General features: G+C 43.6%; 2 protein-coding genes and 2 non-coding genes across 5 annotated transcripts; all 4 read left to right on the forward strand.

The window, feature by feature from the left end:
- The first annotated feature begins 7,864 nt into the window (after window positions 1-7,864).
- RPL21 (ribosomal protein L21) lies at window positions 7,865-12,748 on the forward strand. Of its 2 annotated transcripts, none has more exons than XM_054384223.1 (6): window positions 7,865-7,924; window positions 8,998-9,076; window positions 9,702-9,763; window positions 10,795-10,907; window positions 11,547-11,697; window positions 12,619-12,748. In XM_054384223.1, exons 2-6 carry the CDS (start codon window positions 9,010-9,012, stop codon window positions 12,706-12,708), a joined length of 483 nt encoding a protein of 160 aa, XP_054240198.1. In that variant the 5' UTR covers window positions 7,865-7,924; window positions 8,998-9,009; the 3' UTR covers window positions 12,709-12,748. The 2 variants fall into 2 exon arrangements, with proteins under 2 accessions (XP_054240198.1, XP_054240206.1); XM_054384231.1 differs by having other exon boundaries at window positions 7,919-7,958.
- On the forward strand, window positions 10,482-10,556 carry LOC128975016 (small nucleolar RNA SNORD102). Its single transcript, XR_008489333.1, has one exon. It is a non-coding gene; the product is annotated as a small nucleolar RNA SNORD102 (small nucleolar RNA).
- LOC128975097 (small nucleolar RNA SNORA27) lies at window positions 10,966-11,098 on the forward strand. Its single transcript, XR_008489345.1, has one exon. It is a non-coding gene; the product is annotated as a small nucleolar RNA SNORA27 (small nucleolar RNA).
- A 6,901-nt stretch (window positions 12,749-19,649) lies between the features above and the next one.
- RASL11A (RAS like family 11 member A) lies at window positions 19,650-20,567 on the forward strand. The gene is made up of 3 exons (XM_054385126.1): window positions 19,650-19,706; window positions 19,780-19,859; window positions 20,048-20,567. The coding sequence occupies exons 1-3, from the start codon at window positions 19,652-19,654 to the stop codon at window positions 20,498-20,500; spliced, it is 588 nt and encodes a 195-aa protein (XP_054241101.1). The 5' UTR covers window positions 19,650-19,651; the 3' UTR covers window positions 20,501-20,567.
- Window positions 20,568-22,693: the final 2,126 nt, after the last annotated feature.

A 22,693-nucleotide genomic window follows, 5' to 3' on the forward strand; every position in this document is an offset into this window, starting at 1 on the left:
ACAATCATATGTGAAGTGCTTTATTGCAGAGGACAGTGTGCTTTTCACTCCTGAAGTTTCTGTATTTGATTATTCCTTTCTTTTTTTTCAAGAAAAGGCTTTGAATTCAGACTAGGATTTTCTTTTAGCATCTAGAAGATGTGGAACTAGAGTAAGACAATAATGTTTACTGAAAGACTGTTACAATCTGCTCAGTACTTCAGTTTGCAGTAACTGTGGTTATTTCATGAATTATTAAACAGAGCAGTGTTTAGCACTGTTAAAATCATAAACATTCTACTTTGTCTATGTATTCATACAGAAAAGCAAATTTAGTTTGGCATAGTTTGTAGATAATTTTAAATTTGTGCTTTACTGGCATTCAGATAACACCAAGTCAAAAACATTCCTTTACTTGAAATAAGAATAGCAATATTGTATATAGCACTTCCCTTCCAATCAAGGTTCTTTGCCTTTTCATAAGCAATTGAAAACAATTATGTTAATGGATTTGATTGGATGAATGAGAAATGCAAATGACTACCTTAATGCCAATATTTTAATACAATCGTAGATTATTTATAGAGTAAGAAAATTACTCCACCCACATTTTACTTTATGCTTTTATATCCATCAGGTATGTTGCCTTTTTAAACTACAGCACCTGATGTTGAGAAGCTGGAAGCATCATAGACTCAAAACAATCTCTGTAACCTATGGAGGTCTTTAGTCCAATCCCCTGCTCAAAGCAGATCCTCCAGGCCATGTTGAGTTTTAAATAGCTCCAAGGATGTATATTCCACCACCTCTCTGAGCAACCTGGTTGAGTGACCACCTTTACAGTAAAAACATTTTCATTATCTTGAGTCAGAAGTATCCTACATTCAAACTTCTGTCCTTTGCCCCTTGTCTTTCTACTGTGCACACCTGCAAAGCGTCTGTCTCAGTCTTCTCTGCATGCTCCCATGAGACAGCAGAAGAGAGACTTTGTTCTCCTTTGCCAATTGAGCAAACTCATCTCTTTAAACTTCTTGTCATCCGTCTCTGTGCTTCAGCCCCATGATCATCTGGGCTTGTTCCGGTATGTCCATGTCTTTTGTGTCCTGGGAAGCTCCAAACAGGATGCATACTCCAGACAGTATCTCACAAGTGCCAAATGGAGGAGAAAAATCCCTTGCTCTGCTGGCTAACCTCATGGTTAATACAGTCCTGAATGTAGCAGACATTGCAGCGTAAGCATATTGCTACTTTTCACAGAGATCCTCAGGTGCCTTTTAGCAAAGCCGCTTCCCATACAGCCAGCCTTCAGCATGTTCTTCTGCATGGGGCTGCTTCCACCCAAGTGAAGGACTTCATGCTTGCCTGTCCTGAACTTCAGGTTTCCTGTCAGCCCATTTCTCCAGACTGTCTCTGTCCCTCTCAATAGCAGGCCTGCCCTCCAGTGATTTGACCACTCCCAACAATTATCATCTGTAAACTCACCAAAGAATGAGCACCAAAAATTAGTTTTGCAATATAGTTTCGTTAAGATTTCATGTGAGTTAAATCTCAGTGTGCCATTACTATAAACTATTCTTACATGTGATACTTTACATCAGGTATTACGTTTCAGCAGCAAAGCTCATCTTTGGATCTACTTAAAACTCAGTCTTTCTGCCCTCCAAAGTTAAGCCTGTCTTGGACAACTGGCATAGGTTGAGCTTCTGTTAAAATTATACTCACAGTGAATAAAATAGTCACATGCTAGAAATCAGATAAGGAAAAGGTCAACTAAGTCTGGCCCTTGCCAGTCTGCAGTTTTTCCTAGAGTATTTGTTTTGTTTAGGCCAATCTACTTTGAAGTTATTAAAGGCCTATTCTGCCCTCTTTATTCCTTATAGACAAAAGTTCATTGAAGACACAAAATTTTGCCTGAGCAAAATCATCAAGAACTGACTTTGTGACACCAAAATCACTGAGATGGCATGAGTGAGAGATGAAAAACTTGTCTTCTAGTTCCTGGCTAGCAGTTTATGGACAAGCACTTAAATATTTACAGCCAGGACAAAAAAAAAAAAAAAAAAAAGCAACCTCAGGAGCTTAATATTTTGTGCATTATGATCACCTTCAGTTATAAGAGGAAGTCTCTCAGAAATAATTGGTGCATGGTAAATAAGCTAACTGGGGCCATTGTGTTCAAGTCTGATCACTGATACTCAAGAGAGAGGTGTGGGAATGGGGGCAAACATACAGAGCCTGCTACATGCCTAGAAACTCTAAGAACCTGGATTATTTAGCGTAGTAAAATAAAGGTGTAAAAAGGATATTCTTCTGCATAAAGAATTACAGAAAAAGGGTAAGCATTGTTTCCTTCCAGCTAGAAGTCCATGTAAGATCAGACATAAACAAATAAAGAGAAAATAGCATGATGTTCCTAATCATTGAGCCAGTTATTTCTTAAACTGCACTTAATAGCTCCCAAGAGGGCTAGCAAAGGGCTTAAGAGAGATTATGAGAGATCAGATTTTTAAAACTATATTTTAATATAAATTCCATACTTATATTCAACATGTTATCAAAAGAAAATCCCCACATGCAGATTTACTGCTGCCAGAAGCTCAGGTCCTCTACAACAAAGCAGCAAGAAGTGTCTGTAATTAGCAGCTGTGTCAGCCAGCAAGTGGCTAATCACCTTTTGTCAAAACAACTAAATACACAGAGAAGCTGACACTGACAATATGAGAAGTTGCTTGTTCCTGGTTAGATGGGTTGGACTCAGGGGAGATTACACAGAGATAGGTGACCTGAAAGGAGTAGTAACACTCATCAGAAGTTTGAGAATACATTGCATTAATGAAACCAGTTTCTTGAGAAGCCATTCCATTAGTAAGGGAGGGAAGAGACATCAATTGCTTTTGAAATGACGTTTGATAAATCTGAAGTTTGATAAATGGATTATATTATTTGCTACCCATGAGAAAGTGGCCACAGTCACACAAGAGCTTCCTTGGAAGTTCCTGAAAGTTTCACTATGGTCAGCAATGCAGCATTCACTGACATGCACACACAAATAGAATGCCGTGCTATTCAAATAAGCAGTTGAATGACAGAACTTTTTCAGTATTTCAGATTTTATGTGGCAGTTGAGATAATGATGGAAAAAAGGCCGTTTGTTTGGCTTCGATATCAACCTACCTCGTCTAGTAACATTTTAAATTAGCAATTATTGTAGAAGTAATATTAGCGTAATGAAACCTTTTAGCCCTGTGTAACGAACTGAGCCCCATCACAGTTCTTTTTCCTTTCATTTCTCTCAAAGGCACTCTGTCATTATTTTCCATTCCTCTTTCCATGGACCGCCTCACTGGCAATGCAGCTCAGCACAGCCACCTGTACTGACACTTCTGTGATTCCACAGTGAGCCCATTCAAGAGCTTGTACAGCCACTTCTTGAAACTTATTGGTTCCTTAGCCACAATCTTTATTGATTTTAACTCCCATGAAACTAGGTTCAGGGTTATATTTACAGAATGGGTTTTGTGGATATGGATTTGAACTACTAGAAATAAAATGTTAGAGCTAGAAACATCAGGGAGCTAGAGACTGTTAAAGGGGACAGAAGCTGACTCTCAGATGCCACATAACATGATCTTTCTGGAAAGAGTGAACAAGGGAACAACAGGATCAGCTAAAGAGGTGACACAGATTACTTTGGTCAGTAACTTTTTGATCAAAAGCACAGAGTAGATGCTGCATTTCTATGAATGGAAGCCTACCATGGGGTAACCAATTAACTTCACAGTCTTGGTTTTCAGTTTAGACTCTTGGTGTTGCAGTTATCACAAGAGGAACTGCAGATTTCAATCCCTTTATTTAATGCCTATTTTCAGTTAATCCTGTTAAAATTTTGCTCCAGTCCTAATCAGATTCTTTTTTTTTCATGTAATGAATGCATTAGAGGAGAGACACAGGAGACCTACACTCTACTGAAGGAGAATATTTTTTCATTTTTCACCTCAAAGCCCTTTGCAAACTCTCATTAATTTAAATTCCTTCCACACCCCTGCTGAATACCCTAACACAAACGGAATGCCACCCTCGAGAACTCTGTATCACTCAGTCCTCTGAGCATAGGAAGTGAAGGATTCCTGACAACCCCATGTGCAGAATCATCATAGAAGATTTATTCTTTAGAGAGAGCTGTTGACCAGAGAGATGCTGCAGAGAAGTGTCAGAAATGAAACACGGCTCTCTCAGAGAAGATACCAGAATCCTGACTATGGGAGCTTGGAGACTAGAAAAGGTTTTGTTTTTTTGGCATGGTATTTTCCATTTTGGAAAAACAAAGTGATGTTTACCTAGTCCTTTGATTTTTACAAGCCCTCTCTTTCAAGGTCCTTTCCCTGGCAGCTTTTGAATTGGCTCCCATTGAAGCTGCTTTCCCTGTCTTGCTCTACCTCCAAGCCAGAGAGAGTAGGAGGGAAATAGTTTACCGTGGTGTAGCAAGATTTCTGAAGTACATTAATGGGTGGAACACCTACCTGGGACCTACATGGGGTTTTAGATCTTCATATTAAACTGGGTGTTGTCACTTGCATTCACCCCAGTCTTGAGGATGTGGTGTTTCTGAAGCAGAACTAGATGTGATGTTTGCTCTACAGCTTAGGAGAAATTGGAATCAGAATCCTACAATTGCAATTTGATCAAGGAAGAGCAGTTTGGGCTGGATTTCTGAGATGATGAGGCAGGGCAGTATGGGGAGCACTGGCAGTCTGGAATGCAGAGCTGCAGGTCTCCCCCGTATCTGCTTTGCTGCTAGCTCCAGTTTGCAGAGCAGAACTCAGCCCACAACTTGTGCAACTTTATCTGCTGGAGACAGCCATTATTAAGATCTTTTTGCAAGCAACACACAAAGGCTCTGCACTCCTTAAGTGCTCAAGAGGCCACAGTTTTGGGAAACCATTTATCAGATGTTGGTACAGGGGATGGACTGATGGATTCTAGATAAAACCCAGACAGCATGCACAGTGAGAGATTCGGTGGAGAGAAACTGTGAAACACAACTGTTTCTTTGAAAAGTAGAGCTAAAGAAGGATGTGCTAATGAAAGCAAATTTTACAAATAAAAACTTTACTGAAATTTTGAATAAACATTTCAGGCAATTTATTCAGGAAAGTAACAAATCCTGAGTGTCTTACTTGGCCCTATATAAAGCAGAGTTCAATCAAGTTCACAGTCAGTGCTCCCTTATGAGTTATGCTTACATGCTTTATATTTGGACACGAGTTTCAACACGTGGAGTTTCTTCCCCATTCCTTCCTGCTCCATATGGAGATTTGCCCTCTAATTAAATTACTGGCAAGAATAAGGCATCCAGCTCACTGAAAATGCCCATCTTCCTTTATTCAATAATGCCTTTTAGGATTTGGCATCCTGTCTTTACTTTGCTTGATATCCTCCCTGAAATCTATCTGTTGCCAATATGCTTCTCCACCTAAAAGCTGTTCAGGCGTGTAACTATCTTCACACTTGGAAAAGTTTCATGGTGGTTAGGCTGACTGCATATTAAATGATACAGATTTTCTCTGTGTAGATATCAGGTGCTGTAAATTCTAGATTTTTCATGGTGCAAGGCTGGAATACAGATGCATTTTTCTAAATGTAATGTTTCACTCCAAGAGATTTTATGTGGAGACAGGGCCTTTGTCATAACATGCCACGCCAGCTAGCTCTGCAGGCAGAACATGACACTGTATTTAATCCTCCATATCCATTCCTGTGATCCATAAATATTAAACTAGCTTTAAAATTATAGAAGGGGCTTAAGTTTTGCAAGACAACCTTAGAATAACTGTGAAGTTAGTCAGAGGATCAAGTAAGTTTTTATATGCTGCTTTAAGTTATCATCCCTCCCCTAAATTAAGTAAGTGCTTCTTTCATTCAAAACAAAAAATTCCTGCAGCAGGGCAATTTCTGCTTGAGACAAGTTTTGAGCTGCCCCTGCGTATTTAGCTCAGGGGAGGGAGGCCCTTTTTTTGACTCACTGCCGCCTGCAATCCGCTTCCCATGATGATTCCTGTCTGCTCTAATATTGATGATGCACAAACACAATGAGTCACTCTGCCAGCTCTGGAAGCTGCTCACCAGTAGCTGCATTTTCAGGCACCACACAGCTGATGCAACCTGTGGCCATGTAAAGGCTCTTTGTTGAGAATTCATACTTGATTTATCTTTGTGGAGACATCTGCCACACAAATTGCAGATTATGGAATTATAATAAGAAGAAACCTCATTACAACAATAAGAAATCCCAAACCTGAGCAGCCTCTTTGCTTCTGCTGTTGGTTTGCTTCTCCTAACATGCTTTCCTGACCAGGACTACCTGGATCTCCAGTCAGGCAGCTGTCACCAGCACACAGTAGTGGAAGGTTCACATTACTACAAATGTAAATTCTGGTGTACTTCTTTAATGTCAGCAAGCAACTTCTTGTACTCTGGATTTAATCTTGGAATGTACTTTCTTGGCACAGTCAAACCATTTTAAAATAATTGGAACTAATTAAAATGAGGTATAGCGGATTTCCTTGGATGTGAGCAGTCTAGCAGAGGTCTAGTTTTCTCTGCACTGAACAAAGCCTCTGGTGCAGTGAATAGGGTTAGCATCTTGGTTCCAGTAAAGGTAAGTGTAAGTGGGGTCTAATGCAAAGAATAACCACTACTGCTCTCCAGCCACGTGGAAAGGGACCTGGGGGTACTGGTTGACAGCCGCCTGAACATGAGCCAGCAGTGTGCCCAGGTGGCCAAGAGAGCCAATGGCATCCTGGCCTGCATCAGGCATAGTGTGGCCAGCAGGAGCAGGGAGGTCATTGTACCCCTGTACACAGCACTGGTTAGGCCACACCTTGAGTACTGTGTCCAGTTCTGGGCCCCTCAGTTTGGGAAAGATGTTGAATTGCTGGAGCATGTCCAGAGAAGGGCAACGAGGCTGGGGAGAGGCCTTGAGCACAAGCCCTATGAGGAGAGGCTGAGGGAGCTGGGACTGTTTAGCCTGGAGGAGGCTCAGGGGTGACCTCATTGCTGTCTACAACTACCTGAAGGGAGGTTGTAGCCAGGAGGGGGTTGGTCTCTTCTCCCAGGCAACCAGCACCAGAACAAGAGGACACATTCTCAAGCTGCGCTAGGGGAGGTTTAGGCTGGAGGTGAGGAGAAAGTTCTTCTCAGACAGAGTGGTTGGCCATTGGAATGGGCTGCCCAGGGAGGTGGTGGAGTCACCATCCCTGGAGGTGTTCAAGAGGGGACTGGACGTGGCACTTGGTGCCATGGTTTAGATAGTCATGAGGTTTAGGGTGACAGGTTGGACTCGATGATCTTTGAGGTCTCTTCCAGCCTTCTTGATTCTATGATTCTATACTGTCGAGAACTAAATACTGATCTAGTTCTCCTCTGAAGACTGAATACTTCCCCAAACTGTCCTTGAATAGTTTTGGGGAGAGAGAGGAATCATAACTACTGTATTTGTTGGCAGGAAACTTACGTTGCTTTTAAAGGGTAGCCATATGTAAATATGATTTATTAGGACAAAGTGGCCACCCCACTCTCAAGCCTCTCCTAGCCCCGTCTCCAGGCACAGCCATGAAAAAAAATTACATTTGTCTCGGCTTCAGCGAACGAATCAAACTACTGCCAGGGCAGCTCCACGGTTGTTTATCAGGATAAGCTTACGTGTCCTCCTTGAGAAGACGTACCTCAGGCAGGAAAGGCGGGCAAGGCAGACAGTCAAATCAGGCAGCCAGGCAAATCAGGCAGCCAGCCAGAGAGACAAGCACATCAGGCAGCGCAGGGGACAGCTCCCAGGGAGTTTCTCTCAGGCGCGGCGTGGGCAGCCTTGCGAAGGCCTCCCTGTTAAGGGCGGCAGCGGTACCTCCTCTTCCTTTTCGCCCCAGCCGCCATTTTGAGGGCACACGCGGTGAGTTGCGCTGAGTCCCCCTCACCGTATTCAGGTGCCTCCGCGGGTCCGCGTAGCGACGGGAAGGCGGCCGAGTTGCACTGGTGGCAGGAGCGGGTGGGCTCCGGCTGTGGGCGGCGAGGCTTTGCTGAGAGGCGGAGGTTGCAGAAGGAGGGAGGAGGCCGCGGCCTGCAGGCGTGTTGCGGGGCGCTGGTCTGGGCCAGGAGAACGCTGAGGGATGTAGGGAAGGAAAGGGTCCGCCGCGTCCAGCAGCCGGTGCAGTAGTTGAGGAATGGGGCTCCGTAGAAGGGGCAGTGGTGGTCCTGTTCAGTCCCGAGGCCGCCAGAGGATGTTAGGGCCTGGAGAGCGGCTCCGCGCTGGCGGGATGGCTGCGACAGCTTCTCAGGGTAGGCCTTGGGGTGAGGACCGCCGGCTGCGGCGGTACTCGGAATTTCGTTAACCTGCTTAGTGGCCGTCGTCCCCTTCGGCCTGCGGAGTGCGTACGCCTCACGTCGCATAGAATGGTGGGGATACTGATTTTTGGATGCCTCGTAAGGAGAGGCGGAGGGAACTGGGCTTAATGGACCTGGAGCAGAGGTCCTAACAGCGCAGGATCAAGAAGACAGATTCTGGTGCTCGACCCAGGCACGTGGAAAGAGCACCAGACATCTGGCTTAAGTCAAAGTCAGAAGCTTACGTTGGATGCAAAGAGAAACTTTTATCATTAGAATAAGCCGTATCTCTCAGATCGCCCAGGGAGGTCATGCAGTAGTTTCTCTCCATCCTTGAAAGATTTCAAGCCATGAGCAACCTGATCTGATCTCATAGCAGACGTTGCAGGAGGTTGAGCTGGGGGAGGTTGAGGTGACTTGCTAGCATCCATTCTAACCTGAGTTGTTTTGTGGTCCTATAAATACCGTTTTCTGTGAATGTCTAAGCTAACAAGGCTTCTTGATACGACGCAGTAATTGGGAAGCAGTGTCGTTGTGAATAGTCTTAAAGACTTGATTTTTCTGAGGTGTCTGAAAATGCCATTAGGCAAATGTTCAGTGAATTAATTAGTAGTTCTGAATAATTTGCATTTGTTTATACAGTAATCAGCCAAAATGACGAACACAAAAGGAAAGAGGAGGGGGACACGTTACATGTTCTCAAGGCCCTTTCGCAAACATGGTGAGTATACCTTGTGGCAAGAATGCTGCATTAAGTTGCAGTCCCTAAGTAGCATTTTTAAAACAATGGTTTGTGTTAAAGGATTTCTGAAAACGTAGGCTAAAAAAAATGTAGAATTTGATGCAAGTAAAACTTCCAGTTCTTACAGTTTAGACATTGGTATTCTGGTTGCTCAACAGTAGTAATAATGCTAAATCTGTGAGTGGTCAAAAATTAATTTGGAACAAGAAAATACTTCGAGTAGCTAACACTTAAAATGTACTTTTTTTTTTTGCCTTTTTTTTTTTTGCTTTTTAGCAATGAACAGTGATAACAGCAGTGATCACAGTGAAGTAGTAAATAATGTAATCCCTTTTCAACTTCTGTGTTAGGCATGGGATCAAAGTTGCAATTCTTCCTGATTTAGGGTTTTTTTTTTATTATTCGGAATGTGTAAAGAGGCAATTACTACTTAAAAAAAATAGGATTTGCTTTCTCAGTTTTGTAGTTTTGAAGTGAATTACAGTTTGAGTTATTTATGAGAACTTAACTAAATGTGTGATCTGTGTCCCCCACCCCATTTTGTGTGTGTGTGTGTGTGTGTGAAGCTGGGCTTCATCAGTGTCCAAATTTGTATCTCTAACAGGAGTTGTCCCTCTGGCTACCTACATGCGTATCTACAAGAAGGGCGATATAGTTGATATCAAGGTACTTTGTACAATGCTATGTAATAAAATGTTAAATCGGTGTAATCCTTTTCAATCTCCAGTTTCTCAAGGTAGTCTTTTTATATTACTCGGCTCATGTGTCAACACAAGTACTTGCTGCTCTCATTTGAATCAGCACTGGAATTACAGTGCTGCTGAACCAATAGTAAAGCTTCAGTGTCACATGGTGGTTTATGTGGGATTATATATGTATATATGAAAAAATAAATCTGGGTGTATTTCATTATTACATGTTCATCTGAGTGAAGCGAGTGGAAGTTGCCTTATTTAGTACTGAGTTGCTGTACCTCAACTGTAATTTCAGTAAACGTCATGTTTTGCCCAAGTTGCACCTAAGTTTATGGGTGGTGTACCTGATAGTTACTCTGTGCACAGGGGTGGTGCTTGCAAAGCCACATTAACAGCAGAAACAAAGAAATAAATGTAGGGACATGGCATATATATTAATACAGGGGGAAAAATAAAGCGGCATTTCCCATCGCTTGGTGTTTTCTAGAACTTCTTTAAAATCGACTGTACTCTCAAAATTAAGTTGTAATGAATCTGAAAGCCGTTCACCAAGGATTGTTTCTTGGTTGAATCCTTTAGTTTAATTTGAAATGCACGGTTTTCGTAACAGTCACGCATGTGGTGACTTGGTTGTTGTTTGATTCTTGCAGAACTGTACTATTCATGATTAACACTTCTTGACACCCTGGAGCTTGATGATGATTGTCTCCTGTGATTGCTTGCTGAAAGCAAAGTGATCAGTCCTTTCACCGACACTGAAAGCAACCAGAATTGTCATAGCAAAATTTGATAGTCTTTGAATACAAAATACATGGCTCTGTTCTAATTTATTAATTAAATGGGAGTATGTTGAAATCAATCACAAGTAACTTGAAGTATGCATTTTAAATAATTTCTGAAAGAGAAATCCTCGATGGTTTTGTAGGGTGTTTTTATTTTCTTTGTTTTTTTTTTTTTTTTTCAAATTAAATTTTACACTCTTACTGTTTTATCTCCCAACAGGGTATGGGTACTGTTCAAAAAGGTATGCCCCACAAGTGCTACCATGGGAAGACTGGAAGAGTATATAATGTTACTCAACACGCTGTGGGCATTATTGTTAATAAGCAGGTCAAGTAAGTAATGAAACTCCATGTATTGCATTTTTGTGTTTGGGAAAGTTATCTGTAATTGCACCCTCCTTTCACTTTGCCAATTAGACAGTTATTGTCTTTATTGGTCATTCAAGGTGGGTAAAGTGTTTATCCTTTTTATAACCCAAGCAAATAATGCTTGTTTGACTTGGATCCTGTCAGAGGAAACATTTCTTTTTTCCTGAGACGTGCTTAAAGTGACATTACCTAATGGGGATTTTCAGCCAACTTTCACATTGGTGCTGAAGTCCTTTTAAAATATTAATGTGTAGCTTTTTCAGATAGATTTTGTACAGTTTGATCAGAAAGGACAAGTTGGGTTTTATCCAGAAACTGGACTGGAGTACAGTGGTGATATAATTTGTTGTGTGCTACAAGGTTAGAATTGTGTGTTCTCCACAATTTTAATCTAAATTATCAGCACATTGTTATGTATTAATAAGCTTTTAGTTACAGAAGTTATATCTGATTTGCATCAACAGTGTATTTGAGTGATTGCCTTTAAAAGAAGAAATACTTGTAATTGATCTTACGGAGTTACTTATGTAAGGGCCATAAAAGTAGCTTCGAAATAGCCTTTTATTCAAGTGCCGTAGGTTAAAAACTCATTTCCTGTCTCAGGGGCAAGATTCTTGCCAAAAGAATTAATGTGCGCATTGAGCACATTAAGCATTCCAAGAGCAGAGACAGCTTTCTACAGCGTGTGAAGGAGAATGAAAAGAAGAAAAAGGAAGCAAAAGAAAAAGGCATTTGGGTTCAGCTGAAACGTCAGGTAATAATTTCATTGTATTTGACACATTGTTAATTCAGTTCATAGAAATACACAATTAGAACCAAAGCAGTTGAATAAAACGTTACCTCTAAAAACGTGTTACTCTAAACTGAGGTCTCTCTCTTCAGAAAACAACACCACCCCCCAAAGAAAAAACAAACAAGCAAACACTCTAGGTGAATGAAGCTGCTTACACCATTCTGAAAAGTGTTAGTCTCTGGCAGATTGTGTTTGGAAGTGTCTTGGTGACACCTCCCTCATTTGGTTCTCGATCCTTTTGCATGGGAGGTTGTTGGTTTGTGTCCGTCCCCCCCTGCCCCAGAGTAGAGTGGCAGTATGCCTGTACCTGGGCTCTCTGGTGTTTTTGGTGCCTGAAGAGAGCTGTGCTGGTTTTGGATGGAAACTGTAGCCATGGCTGTGAGCAAAGGGATAGATGCTTCCTGCTCTGTTGCTGATTTGCAGCAGAAAGCCATAGCTGATTATAGGATCAGTGGGTTTGGGTTTTTTTTTTTTTTTTGTGTTTGGTTTTTTTTTTTTTTTTGTTGGTTTTTTTTTTTTTTTTTGTTTAGTTGAGTTTAGATGCAGCAGCTTCTTTTGTAACCCTTTAAGAAAGGAATTAATAACTAGACTTCACAGAGGAAATAATGGCCATTGCTTCTGGACCTGTAGGGTACAGGGGTAATTTGGATTAGTAAATTGCAGAGGATACAGTGTCTGTTTTTTTTTTTTTCTTCTAGCAATTACAATTTAGCACACTTTAACAAATCATTTTGTTGCTACTATTTGTTGAAGCGAATTTTAAAGATACTAGGAATGATAGAATTGCTGTAATGTGTATGTTATAATGTGTTAAATCAAAATGAATCTTATGTAAGGTTGCTTTTGAGGTACAGTATTATGAGGCTTTTTTTCTGTTTACAGCCTGCTCCACCAAGAGAAGCACACTTTGTGAGAACTAATGGCAAGGATCCAGAGCTGCTGGAGCCCATTCCATATGAATTTATGGCATAATGCACATTTAAAAAAAATAAATTAAAGGTCTGGGTTTGGACAAGTATATGTGATCGTGGCTGATTATGTTTTTTGGAACAGATGCTACAGAAAACTTGTCTTTCTTGAAGTTTATCTCACCTTACATGATTCTTGGCCATTTAAATCATTATAGCTTTTGTTGATCAGTTGTTTATATAGACCATAAATCCTGGGAACACTGAAATTTTAAATGTTTAGTGATGATCATGAGGTAATATGAGAGGACATGGAATATTTTACCAGTAAACTAAGGCATATACCAGGAATTGTACAGTGTTACTTAAAGATTAATTTTTGCGGGGGAAAAGAGACAATGGGCTTTGCATTTCCTTGATAAAAGCTTTTGGCTAAGGGCCTTCAGTTTTGGTACCAAACAATTACGGAAGCAGTTTTTTGAAAGTAACCTCTTGACAAACAGCTGTGGACAGATTTTGGTGCTTCATCCCTATAACCTGCAAAAGAAAGATTTTTTTTTTTTTTTTTTTTTGTAGAACATCCTCAGGCCAATGAGCATTCTTGGGAAATAGTAGTAGTTTAAAATGAGGCTTTAATTCCAAAACTGTTAGCCTGTGTAATTTGATTTTTATCATTTGAGTTTTCTGGCATAGCTGAATGCTTGCATTTTGTTTGTTGCATGTCTGGTGAACCTAAACATCCACCTGGGTGTTCTAATGCATTCCTCTCATCCAGTGATTTTGTTGATGCTTCCCCAAAACCCCAGTGCGACCTGGCAGGGTGTTTTGTATAGAACATCTTCAGCCAACTACTTAATAACTTGTCTGTATGATCTTTGTTTGAAACAGCGTGGAGCTTGCTAAAAACGGCTGAAGATAGCCTGTCTGGTTAGATTTGAAAATGGATAAACTTGAGCTTAACTGTGTCCTAGATATTGCTAAATAATAAACCTTTTTAGGTTTGATGTTAAGTATTGCTTAGCTACCTCGAGTAAGTGATGCAAAACTAATGCCTGCACGTAGAGAGAGTAAAATACTAGAGAAGTAGTGACCTCAAGCAATTTGTAGCTATTGACTTGAAAATTACTGATAAATCAATTGCAGGACAGCTAGTAGGCTTGGGAGTGAGAAATTGAGAGGTGATGAGGTTTGCTTTTTCCCTTGTTTCTGAAGTGCCTTAAACAAAAGTGTCAAACCATGTACAGATTGCTTATAAATTTAGGGATTAATGGCTGTTTACATTTACCTCACATTCAAGTTCCTTTCTCATGGAATGTAGGCTTCGGATATTGAAGTCATTGTCTAGCTTGGTCTGGTGACAGGCTTCAGGCACTGGAGATTTGGAAGTCCTAATGAGCAGATGCTGTGTTTGAAGTTTCTTCAGGCTCCCAAATTAGAAGATGGAGAAGACTGTGTAGTTGGAATTGCTTTGGAAATGTTTTGAAGATGATGAAGCAAAGCTTGCGCATTCACATACAAATACATGACACCAGTACTCTCTTTCAACAGCATATATATTGGACATGGAATGCATTATCTCCTGAAGCAAGGTTGAGATAAATCTTTCCAGCTTATGCCCTTAGCCTTTATTTTTCTTGGAGCAGCTGGATTTGTACACTAAGAGTTTGATCTTTGGCTTGTCAGTTTCCACAGCATTGTGAAATTGGTATTTGGCTCATAAGGTAAACATCCTTTTCCATCAGGCTTTGTGCCTGGAGGAGTCAAGCAGTCTATTTTGGGTACAATCTTTTGTCATGCCATTTTTTATTTTTCTCATGCACGCTTGTGTGAGTTATTTTGGTTCTGTTTCTGGTTTGTACTTATCTGTTAGGATTGCAGCGGATTAGCTTCTAGCATCATGAAGGAGTGGTTAACACTAAGTAGTCGGTAGTTGTAAACTTCTTGAATTTATTGTCAACAATCTGGAATAGTAAGACTAGACAGCATACAGTAGTCTCATTTAAGAGCTGAGCTTCCAGAGGCAGTATTGCAACAGTTTTCAATTTATTTAGTCTCAGTGTTTTTAAGGTCACTATGCTGACAGTAGATGCTCATAAATGCATATTTGGAAGCTGTGCGTGGGCTGGGAGGAGGAGGGAGGAATGTTTTCCTTGGTCAGGCTTCCCAGAAACGACTAAAAATTAAACTGGGTTTGTATAGGAAGAGAATAGCCTTTTTTGGGTTTTGTTTTAGTGTTTGAAAATAGGACAAATTAACTGAGGCCTAACCCATCTTGGGTTTGTAGACACTGCCTTTTAGGTGCACTCAGTGTAGTGGTGGTTATCCTGGTAATCTCAGGCTTGCAGAAACACATCCCAGATACTTGGAGATTTTGGTATGTGCTGTTGAAGTTTGCTTCCTATGTCTTCATCTGTCCTGCTTGCGCAGTCCTAACAAGAGAAGGAGACCTGTGAAGTGAGAGAAGTTGATGAAGAACTGCCTGTCAGGACTTCTCCAGTCATGAAACCAGTGTCTAAATTGAAATGCATCCGTGATGGAAGATAACAGTTTTAGGTGCATGCAGAACTTGAAGATTTGGGAGGGAAGGGGAGTGATTTTTGGCAGTTGAACTCTGTGCCTGTCTGAGCAGAGGAAGTAGGTTTCCTTACGGTGTTTGGAGTTGCATGTCCACTCCGTTTGGACTCATGGAAGATTGTTCTCATGCGGGACCTATAAGCTGCAACCAGTTCTCCGTGGGCCTGTTCTGAGGCTGTGCCTAGCAAGCAAAACCATGCTGAATGTGCTGGCTGCAGGCTCTGTATTTCCTCTTGATGCTGGGGACAGGTGAATTTTGTTTCATTCCACACTTTTGTGGAACTGTGGAGAACTTTCCGTTTCTCTTTAATTTGGCACACATTGAGTTAGCAGAATTTGGGAATCCTTAGTTTAAAAGCCGGTTTGACAGAAGTTCAGTGGATGTTACCTGTTTTCCAGTCCCTTTCTAGCTTCATTATCCCGGAGCTGGTGGGCAGGCTGTCCCTATGCAATGTTCAGAATGAGGTACTTCTGGATTAGTACAAACTGTGACACTTTAGCGTAGTTGTAGCTGCTAGGATTTACATAGTCACAACCGTTCTAACTGATCAGGAAGTAGGAGCTGAGCTTTCTCCTTTTCCAGGTTCTACTGCCTTGGACCTTTGCATCTGGTTCCCTGCCCAAAGCTGTCACCTCTTAGGAGAAGAAGCAAAGAAGCCTGAGTTGTGAAGTGTTTTTTATCGGTGATACTAAGGCCTGAGATTTCCTGAGGACTGTGTAGACAGTGTTAGTGCTAATGCTGTGTGTGAACTGGAAGGCTCAATGAAAGAAGCCGTGCTCCTGCAAAGAGGCTGCAGGCTGATGACCCCCATGGACTGAGAGCAGGTGAAGTGAGCATGTCTGAGGGGGGCAAGGGGTGTGCAGACACCTGCAAACCCATTCCTGGAGCCTAGGCAGGTAAGCAGCTGCTACAAGGATGTATAAACAATTCACACTTTCGTAATCTTCTTTCTGTATCTATCAGATGGAAACAGTCTTCATGTTCGCTCTCTTGTCCTCAGTACAATCCTGGACTCGGGATGTTTGTGGTCCTCGGGATCAAAAGAACAGCTAGCATTCCAGACGCTGTGCTGGGGTGCCCTGACTAGTCCAGAAGATGCCAAGAGCTGTACGTGCTTGTGCCAGAGAATGTGAATTTCCTTATCCCAACACAAGCAGGCAGGTTTACTCTTGTGAGGTGGGGTGAAAACACCATAGTGAAAGTGGGCTGCTCATTGCCTGGACAGTACCTCATGACTCAGGGGTATGGGTAGTGTCTCCCACAGTGCAGAGGGCACCCTGCAGCTGAACATGACCTCCTTGCATGGAAAGAAGATGGCAACAACCCTTGTGATTCTGAGAGTGGTGGTATGTAAGACAGGTTATGAGTGTTTCCTGTCCATGCATCTGCTTGAGTGGATGTACTACCAAGGTCTATAGGCATGAAGTTGTAGCTGCTAGGATTTACATAGTCACAACCATTCTAACTCAAGTGTTGGGTTGGGATGTGGTTATCAGCAGCACCTGTACAGCTCAAGAGCCCAGAAAATAGAAAGCTCTAGCTGAAGTTGCTGATCTCATTTTTCACTATTGGGAGGAAGTGGCTTTGAGTAATGGCCTTCAATCACCTTTTTGTCCATGTCCATTGCAGACTGCTTAGCCAATGATCAACAGCGATTGGGAAGAGTAAGGAATAACTATAGCTTTGAACATGGGCTTGTGATCCTTGAAAGTTCATAGGGTGGTGAAGCCATACCAGCTCACAGCAAAGGTTCTCACCAGCACTTCTCCATGTGAAAAAAAGTATTGTGCTTGCTGCTCCTTAAGATGGTCCTGCCCGTTTCAAGCTTAGAGCTTCTAGCAGACTCCACAGCATCATCAACGATCCAAAGAGGACACTGCACTGTTTCTTAGAGGAAGAGAGTCAGTATGTCCTCTGTGCTGCAGCCACAGGAGTAAGCTGCCTGCTCCTTCCCAAAAAATACCTGCTGTTGAATGTTTCCAGAGTTTGGAATAGGGAGGGTGCTTCAGACAGCTGTGGTGTCCCTGTGACTCCATGTGAATGGGACTGTGTGAAGGGGGGTGATGATAGACCATGGTGATGGTGGCATGTATCATTTTCATGGATGCCTAAAAGTGCAGCCTGGCACTTCCAAGTAGGACCTCCAGCTGAACAAGGAAAGGCTCGTGTGGAATCTGAGCCCTGACTTCTTCAACCTATGGAACTGATCCTGTTGCACCAGAGTATATCCTGATGGAAAGAGACTTGGAAGTAAATTCCTTAACAGGGTTTCCTACCTCAGTTTACATACTGTCATCTCTGTGCTTGACCATCACTGTTTGCCCTTGGGAGGGCCCTCAGCAGCAGCTGAGGCAGCATGAACTCTACAACTGTGCAGAAAGGAGTAGCTCCTCAAGTTTTGGTAACAGTGGTTATTTAGTAGTGCTGCTTTCACAGCTCAGCACCTGGGAATCATCTGCCTAGAGCAGACTCATTTCAGTGGCTCTTTTGTAAAGCAATGCACAAAAATAGCCTGTGTTGGCACTGTGAGCAAGGCCATAGACAAGTGCTGCTGTGACAATGGGAGCAGATGACAATAGCGTGAACCTCTGGAAACGTAAAGCTTTTAGCGATACAAGAGGAAGCTTGTTTATAAAGAGAAAGGCTTGCTTGATGGGATGTGAAGTAGAAATTTTAGAGGCACAATCAGTTTTTGAGGTTAGAAGTGGCTTGATGTTCTTGGGTTCTAGAGTAATGCAAATAGTCAACAGCACTTTTTCTGCTATGCTTTTCTGCAGGCACTACTTAGCATGGTCTTAACTGCTATGAAGTGTTTGTAACCCTTCAGCAAAGTGCAATGTGGCATCATCACCAGGTAGAACATTTCTGGGACATCAGGGGAGAGTCTTTAAATAGGGTAGAAAATTGCCCTAGAGAGGTGGCCAATCCTTTTGGTTGCTGCAGATGCAGAGCCTGAGCTGTGCCTCCACTTGCTGCATGAACTCTGCATGTGTCCTTCTCCATGTGGTGTTGAGGTGACTGTTTTTGGGTACACCTTGGGTCTGGTAGAGCAGAGTTGGTGCTGTGGTTCTAAGTTTCTGTGTTGCTGGAGGAACTGGGGCTGAGGATCTCCAAAGTGTGTAGCAGATTGAGTATCTGGGCCCCTGCATGGATATAGGGCAAAACTATGAGGAAACACAAGAGGAAAGCAAGGAGAAACATGAGGTGTTGTCATTGTGTGCACCTTCTGAGAGCTATATTGAAGGGGAGGGCAACTAAGCGCAGCACCAGTGCACAGCCCTGCTACTGCTGAGGTTCATCTCAGCTCCCTGCATATATGTCCAGGGCCACTGAGCAGCCCAGCAGTTCCTAGGGTGGCAATGGCATCCCCTGGTACTGGACTGTGAGATCCCAGACCCATTCCGTTCCTTTCAAGTACCAACCTGCTGGCCTCCTCCATGTTGTTTTCTGAGGGCTTGTGTTTCTCCTTGATAAAAATAAAGCACCCCCTAAGGGGATTATTCATCTCGTAAACACTTAGGTGCTTGCAAAGCAGTGGGCTGCTGAAGGGCTTTTGCAGGACCCAGGGCACTGGTTTGTGGAGGCCGAAGCAACCAAGCAGCTGTGTGTGGGTGGGCTTGACGCTCACTTAGCAGCCCATGGTGGAGCACCAACTTTCTTTGAAACTTTCTTCTACTTAAAAAGCAGAAAGGACCTAATCCGGATTTCAAGGCCCTGTGGGCCACTTTGGTTTCGGGGCTGTGGGCCTTGTGCTGCCCTCTGCCTGCCTCAGGTGAGGGTGACACAGTGGGGTGCGGTGTCTTCGCCCCCAAACCTGGGCCGCAGGTTTCACGGCCTGCCCCTCCTGCCCACCCACCCCGGATGCCTCCGCCCAGAGGGGTTCACTCCACCCCTGGGAATGGGGAAGGTGGGAGGGAGGAATAGGAGAGATCGCAACCACGGGAACAGCCGAGAGGTAACTTGGGAGAATGCTGCATGAGGGGGCAGGCGGAAAAGGCTGGGTGGTACGGTTTCGGGGAGGTGGCCGGGCTAGGGGCGGTAAGGCGAGGCGGGGCTGGTGCAGCCCACGGGGCGGTACAGCGAGGGGCGCTGCCGCCGGAGCCTTTAAAAGCCTCCGGCGGCTGCTTGAGCTGCGCGCTGCCGGCCGAGCCGGGCGAAATAGAGCGGAGCAACCCGGAGCCACCCGGCCACCCCTTCCATGCGCTTGCCAAGCATGTCCCAGCCGTTCCTGCTGGCCCCTATAGCGGAGCGCCCTCCGGGGCCCTCCGGCTCCGAGGTCCGCCTGGCTGTGCTGGGCGCACGCGACGTCGGCAAAAGCGGTGAGTGCGGGACTGCCCGTCCGTCCTGCCTTCCCCTGTCCGTCCTGCCTTCCCCTGTCCGTCCTGCCTTCCCCTGTCCGTCCTGCCTAACGCGGCCGCTCTGTGTTGCAGCGATGATCGTGCGGTTCCTGACGAAGCGGTTCATCGGGGACTATGAGCCCAACACAGGTGAGGCGAGGCGGCGGGGCGCGGCGGAGACCCCGCGGGCGCGGCTGGTGACTGACGGCTCTCTGCTCCCCAGGCAACCTCTACTCCAGGCTGGTCCATCTGGAGGGGGACCGTGTTGCCGTGCAGATCCAAGACACGCCGGGGTGCATCCAGGTACGGAGATGCTTTAGATTGATCGGTTCTTTTTTGCCACTGAAAGACTCTGCTTTTGAGCCCCAGCTTCTTTTTCAGTTTCAGACTGTCTCTAAAGACAGAGCTCGGGCTTCCTTTTGGACCAGTCCTATCTATGGTACTGGCTTTAACAACTCAAGGCCGAATTTGTGCCCTCTGTTGTACTGCAGGTGCAGGAAGACTGTGCACAGATGCTGGACTCCCTGTCCAGGTGTGTGAAGTGGGCAGAGGGCTTCCTCCTGGTCTACTCCATCACAGACTACAGCAGCTACCAGTCAGTCCGACCTCTCTACCAACACATACGCAAGGTCCACCCAGATGCCAGGACTCCCATCATTATTGTGGGGAACAAAGCAGACCTCCTTCATGCCAGGCAAGTAGAGGCAAAAGAGGGACTACAGCTAGCAAGTGAACTGGGCAGCCTGTTCTTGGAAATCTCCACAAGTGATGACTCCCAAGGCGTTTGTGATGTTTTCCAGTATCTTTGCAAGGAGGTCAGCAAAGCCCAGCACGCTGGCAGCACGGATAGGAGGCGATCATCCATCATCCCTCGACCCAAATCTCCCAACATGCAAGATCTAAAGAGACGTTTCAAACAGGCCTTATCTTCCAAAGTCAAATAACCCCCCCATGTGACTCAATAGACTTTATTTTTATAAGCCAGTTAATAAAAATATTTATTTTTGTACTAATGCCAGCAGTATGGAAGTAAGTATGTCAAAGCTTGCAGTTTCCTTGCCATTCTCTCTTGTTTGACTGGTTGTATTTTTTTTTTTTTGATGCTAAAAGGCTGCACAGCAACTACAGGTAATTGGAGAAGGTTTTGTGGGTTTTTTTGCCAGGAGGTTTTGATTTCAGTTCTGGTTTGGGCTGGGGTTTGCTGTTTTACTCTCCAGAAATGACTTCTTTGGGATTCAGTTTCCGTTATGTAAAATGGGCATTTATACAATGTAACACTCAGCTGCCTTTAGAAAATGCTTGGAAAGCATTTGATGGAAAGCTTTATGTAGGGAGAAAAACCCCACAACTTTATTAAACATGAAAATGTAACTGTCTGTAAGCATTCTGATTGTAACAGCATCTCTGTTCTCCCTCAATGACTGCTGTTTTGCTTGCATCTGTAACTGCCCAAACGATGATAAGCTGTTAGGAATGCATTCCAATTTCTGATCTCAACATGTATCCCACAGAATTAATCTTCTGAGCTCCAAGGATTTAACGGGAGGGTTGTGTTTCTCCTACAGATTATTGTGGGACAAAGTGCTGAGCAATCTACAGCAGTGTGTGGGATGGCTGTTGCTTTCTCTGGAGATGTGTGATGGGAAGGGCTGATGCATAGGTTCCCTTAGCAGAAAACAGCTACATTTAAAAAGAGCCATATCTTTATCTCCCCCAAGGCAATTCTGTAGCCATTGGAAACAAGTCAGACTTTTTACTCTCATCCCATATGAGCTCTACCCCATACTAGAATAGTTTTTATTAACTGTTTGCTGGATGTCTGAGCATTGACTGTTAGGTTTGCACTTCAAACATGACTCTGAAGTATGTGCATGATATTGGTAAAAAATACTCCATGCAGTGTAGAAGGTGTTTGAACTGTACAGGGGGAAACTTGATGTCCCCACTCAAGCACAACTCCACTTAAGTTTTGGGGTTTTTTTAAGATTTATTTTAAATCTCATGGGTAGAGTCCAAAGATTACTTTCTTTCCCTTTGTTAAGAAAGGCAGGTAGCCACTGTATAGTCCCTGTACAGCAGGAACACTGCTGTGCCTTGAAGTTAGTGGGCAGGCTCTGTTGCTTCTCAGCCCTAAAATGTGAAGATTTCTGTGACACCTTAATTCTTAATCTGCAGATGAAAGTCTTCCTCATAGTGATCGAGGAAAGGGTAACTGCAAGTTAAAGATGATGGTCTGTGAGGAAGTATCTGAGGTCTGTGTTAGCACTGGGCAGGGGTGTGGGATGCTAGCAGCATCCCATGTGCACATCAAGTCCAGGCATGTTACCTGTGTGTCTTTTCCCTGAAGGCACTGCGCTGCCCCACCAAAGGGAATAGGAGAGCTGAGGGCAGGGAGCTCCAGAACAACAGGAAGAGACTGAAGCTGGAACTGTAAACTGGGTCCAAAGCCCTTGAGCTAATTCATGGAAGTGTAAAAGCATTGTGACAGCCTGGACAAGTCAAAATACTGTTTAACATGGATTTTGAATACCTCTTCCCTATGAGCACTGCTCTGTCTGAGCCAGGGTTCTGGCTTAGGGGCTCTAGGACAGCAGAGGAAGGAGGTTGGTGAGAATAAGCACATCCCTGTCAGACTCAAGCTCACCACACAGGCCACGCACTCACAAGGAAATTTTAACAGGGGGTTGAAAACTCTCAATTGGGATATTTATGCAACATTTCACTATCAGGAATAACAAATTGTTTCCAGATAAATTACCACTGTAGTATGATTTTGGTTGGGGTTTTTTGTTTGTTTGTTTTAACTAGCTTCTGTCTTTGGAAATGAGGAAGCTTGATTCCCTACTCGTGTTTGCAGTACAGTTTCACTGAGCAAGTTACTACAAGTATCCAGCTCATACATGGGCACAGAACATGCTAAAGGGCAGGTGGTACTGAACCTGCATGTATCTCATCATGACACTCAAAGGTCAAGTGAAAAAGAGAACTAGACACTGAGCTCTGATGCCTCCTTCTGCCTCTGGCAAAGCAGGAGCTGGAAGCTCTGCTGTGGTACAGCTGAAGAGTTTGGGCAGAAGTCACTTGGCACGCTCCCCATGCTACCTGTGCTGGGCTGGTTTGGCTGAATGTTGGGAGCA

Source organism: Indicator indicator, chromosome 1, assembly GCF_027791375.1.
Source record: "Indicator indicator isolate 239-I01 chromosome 1, UM_Iind_1.1, whole genome shotgun sequence".
Lineage (NCBI taxonomy): Eukaryota > Metazoa > Chordata > Aves > Piciformes > Indicatoridae > Indicator > Indicator indicator.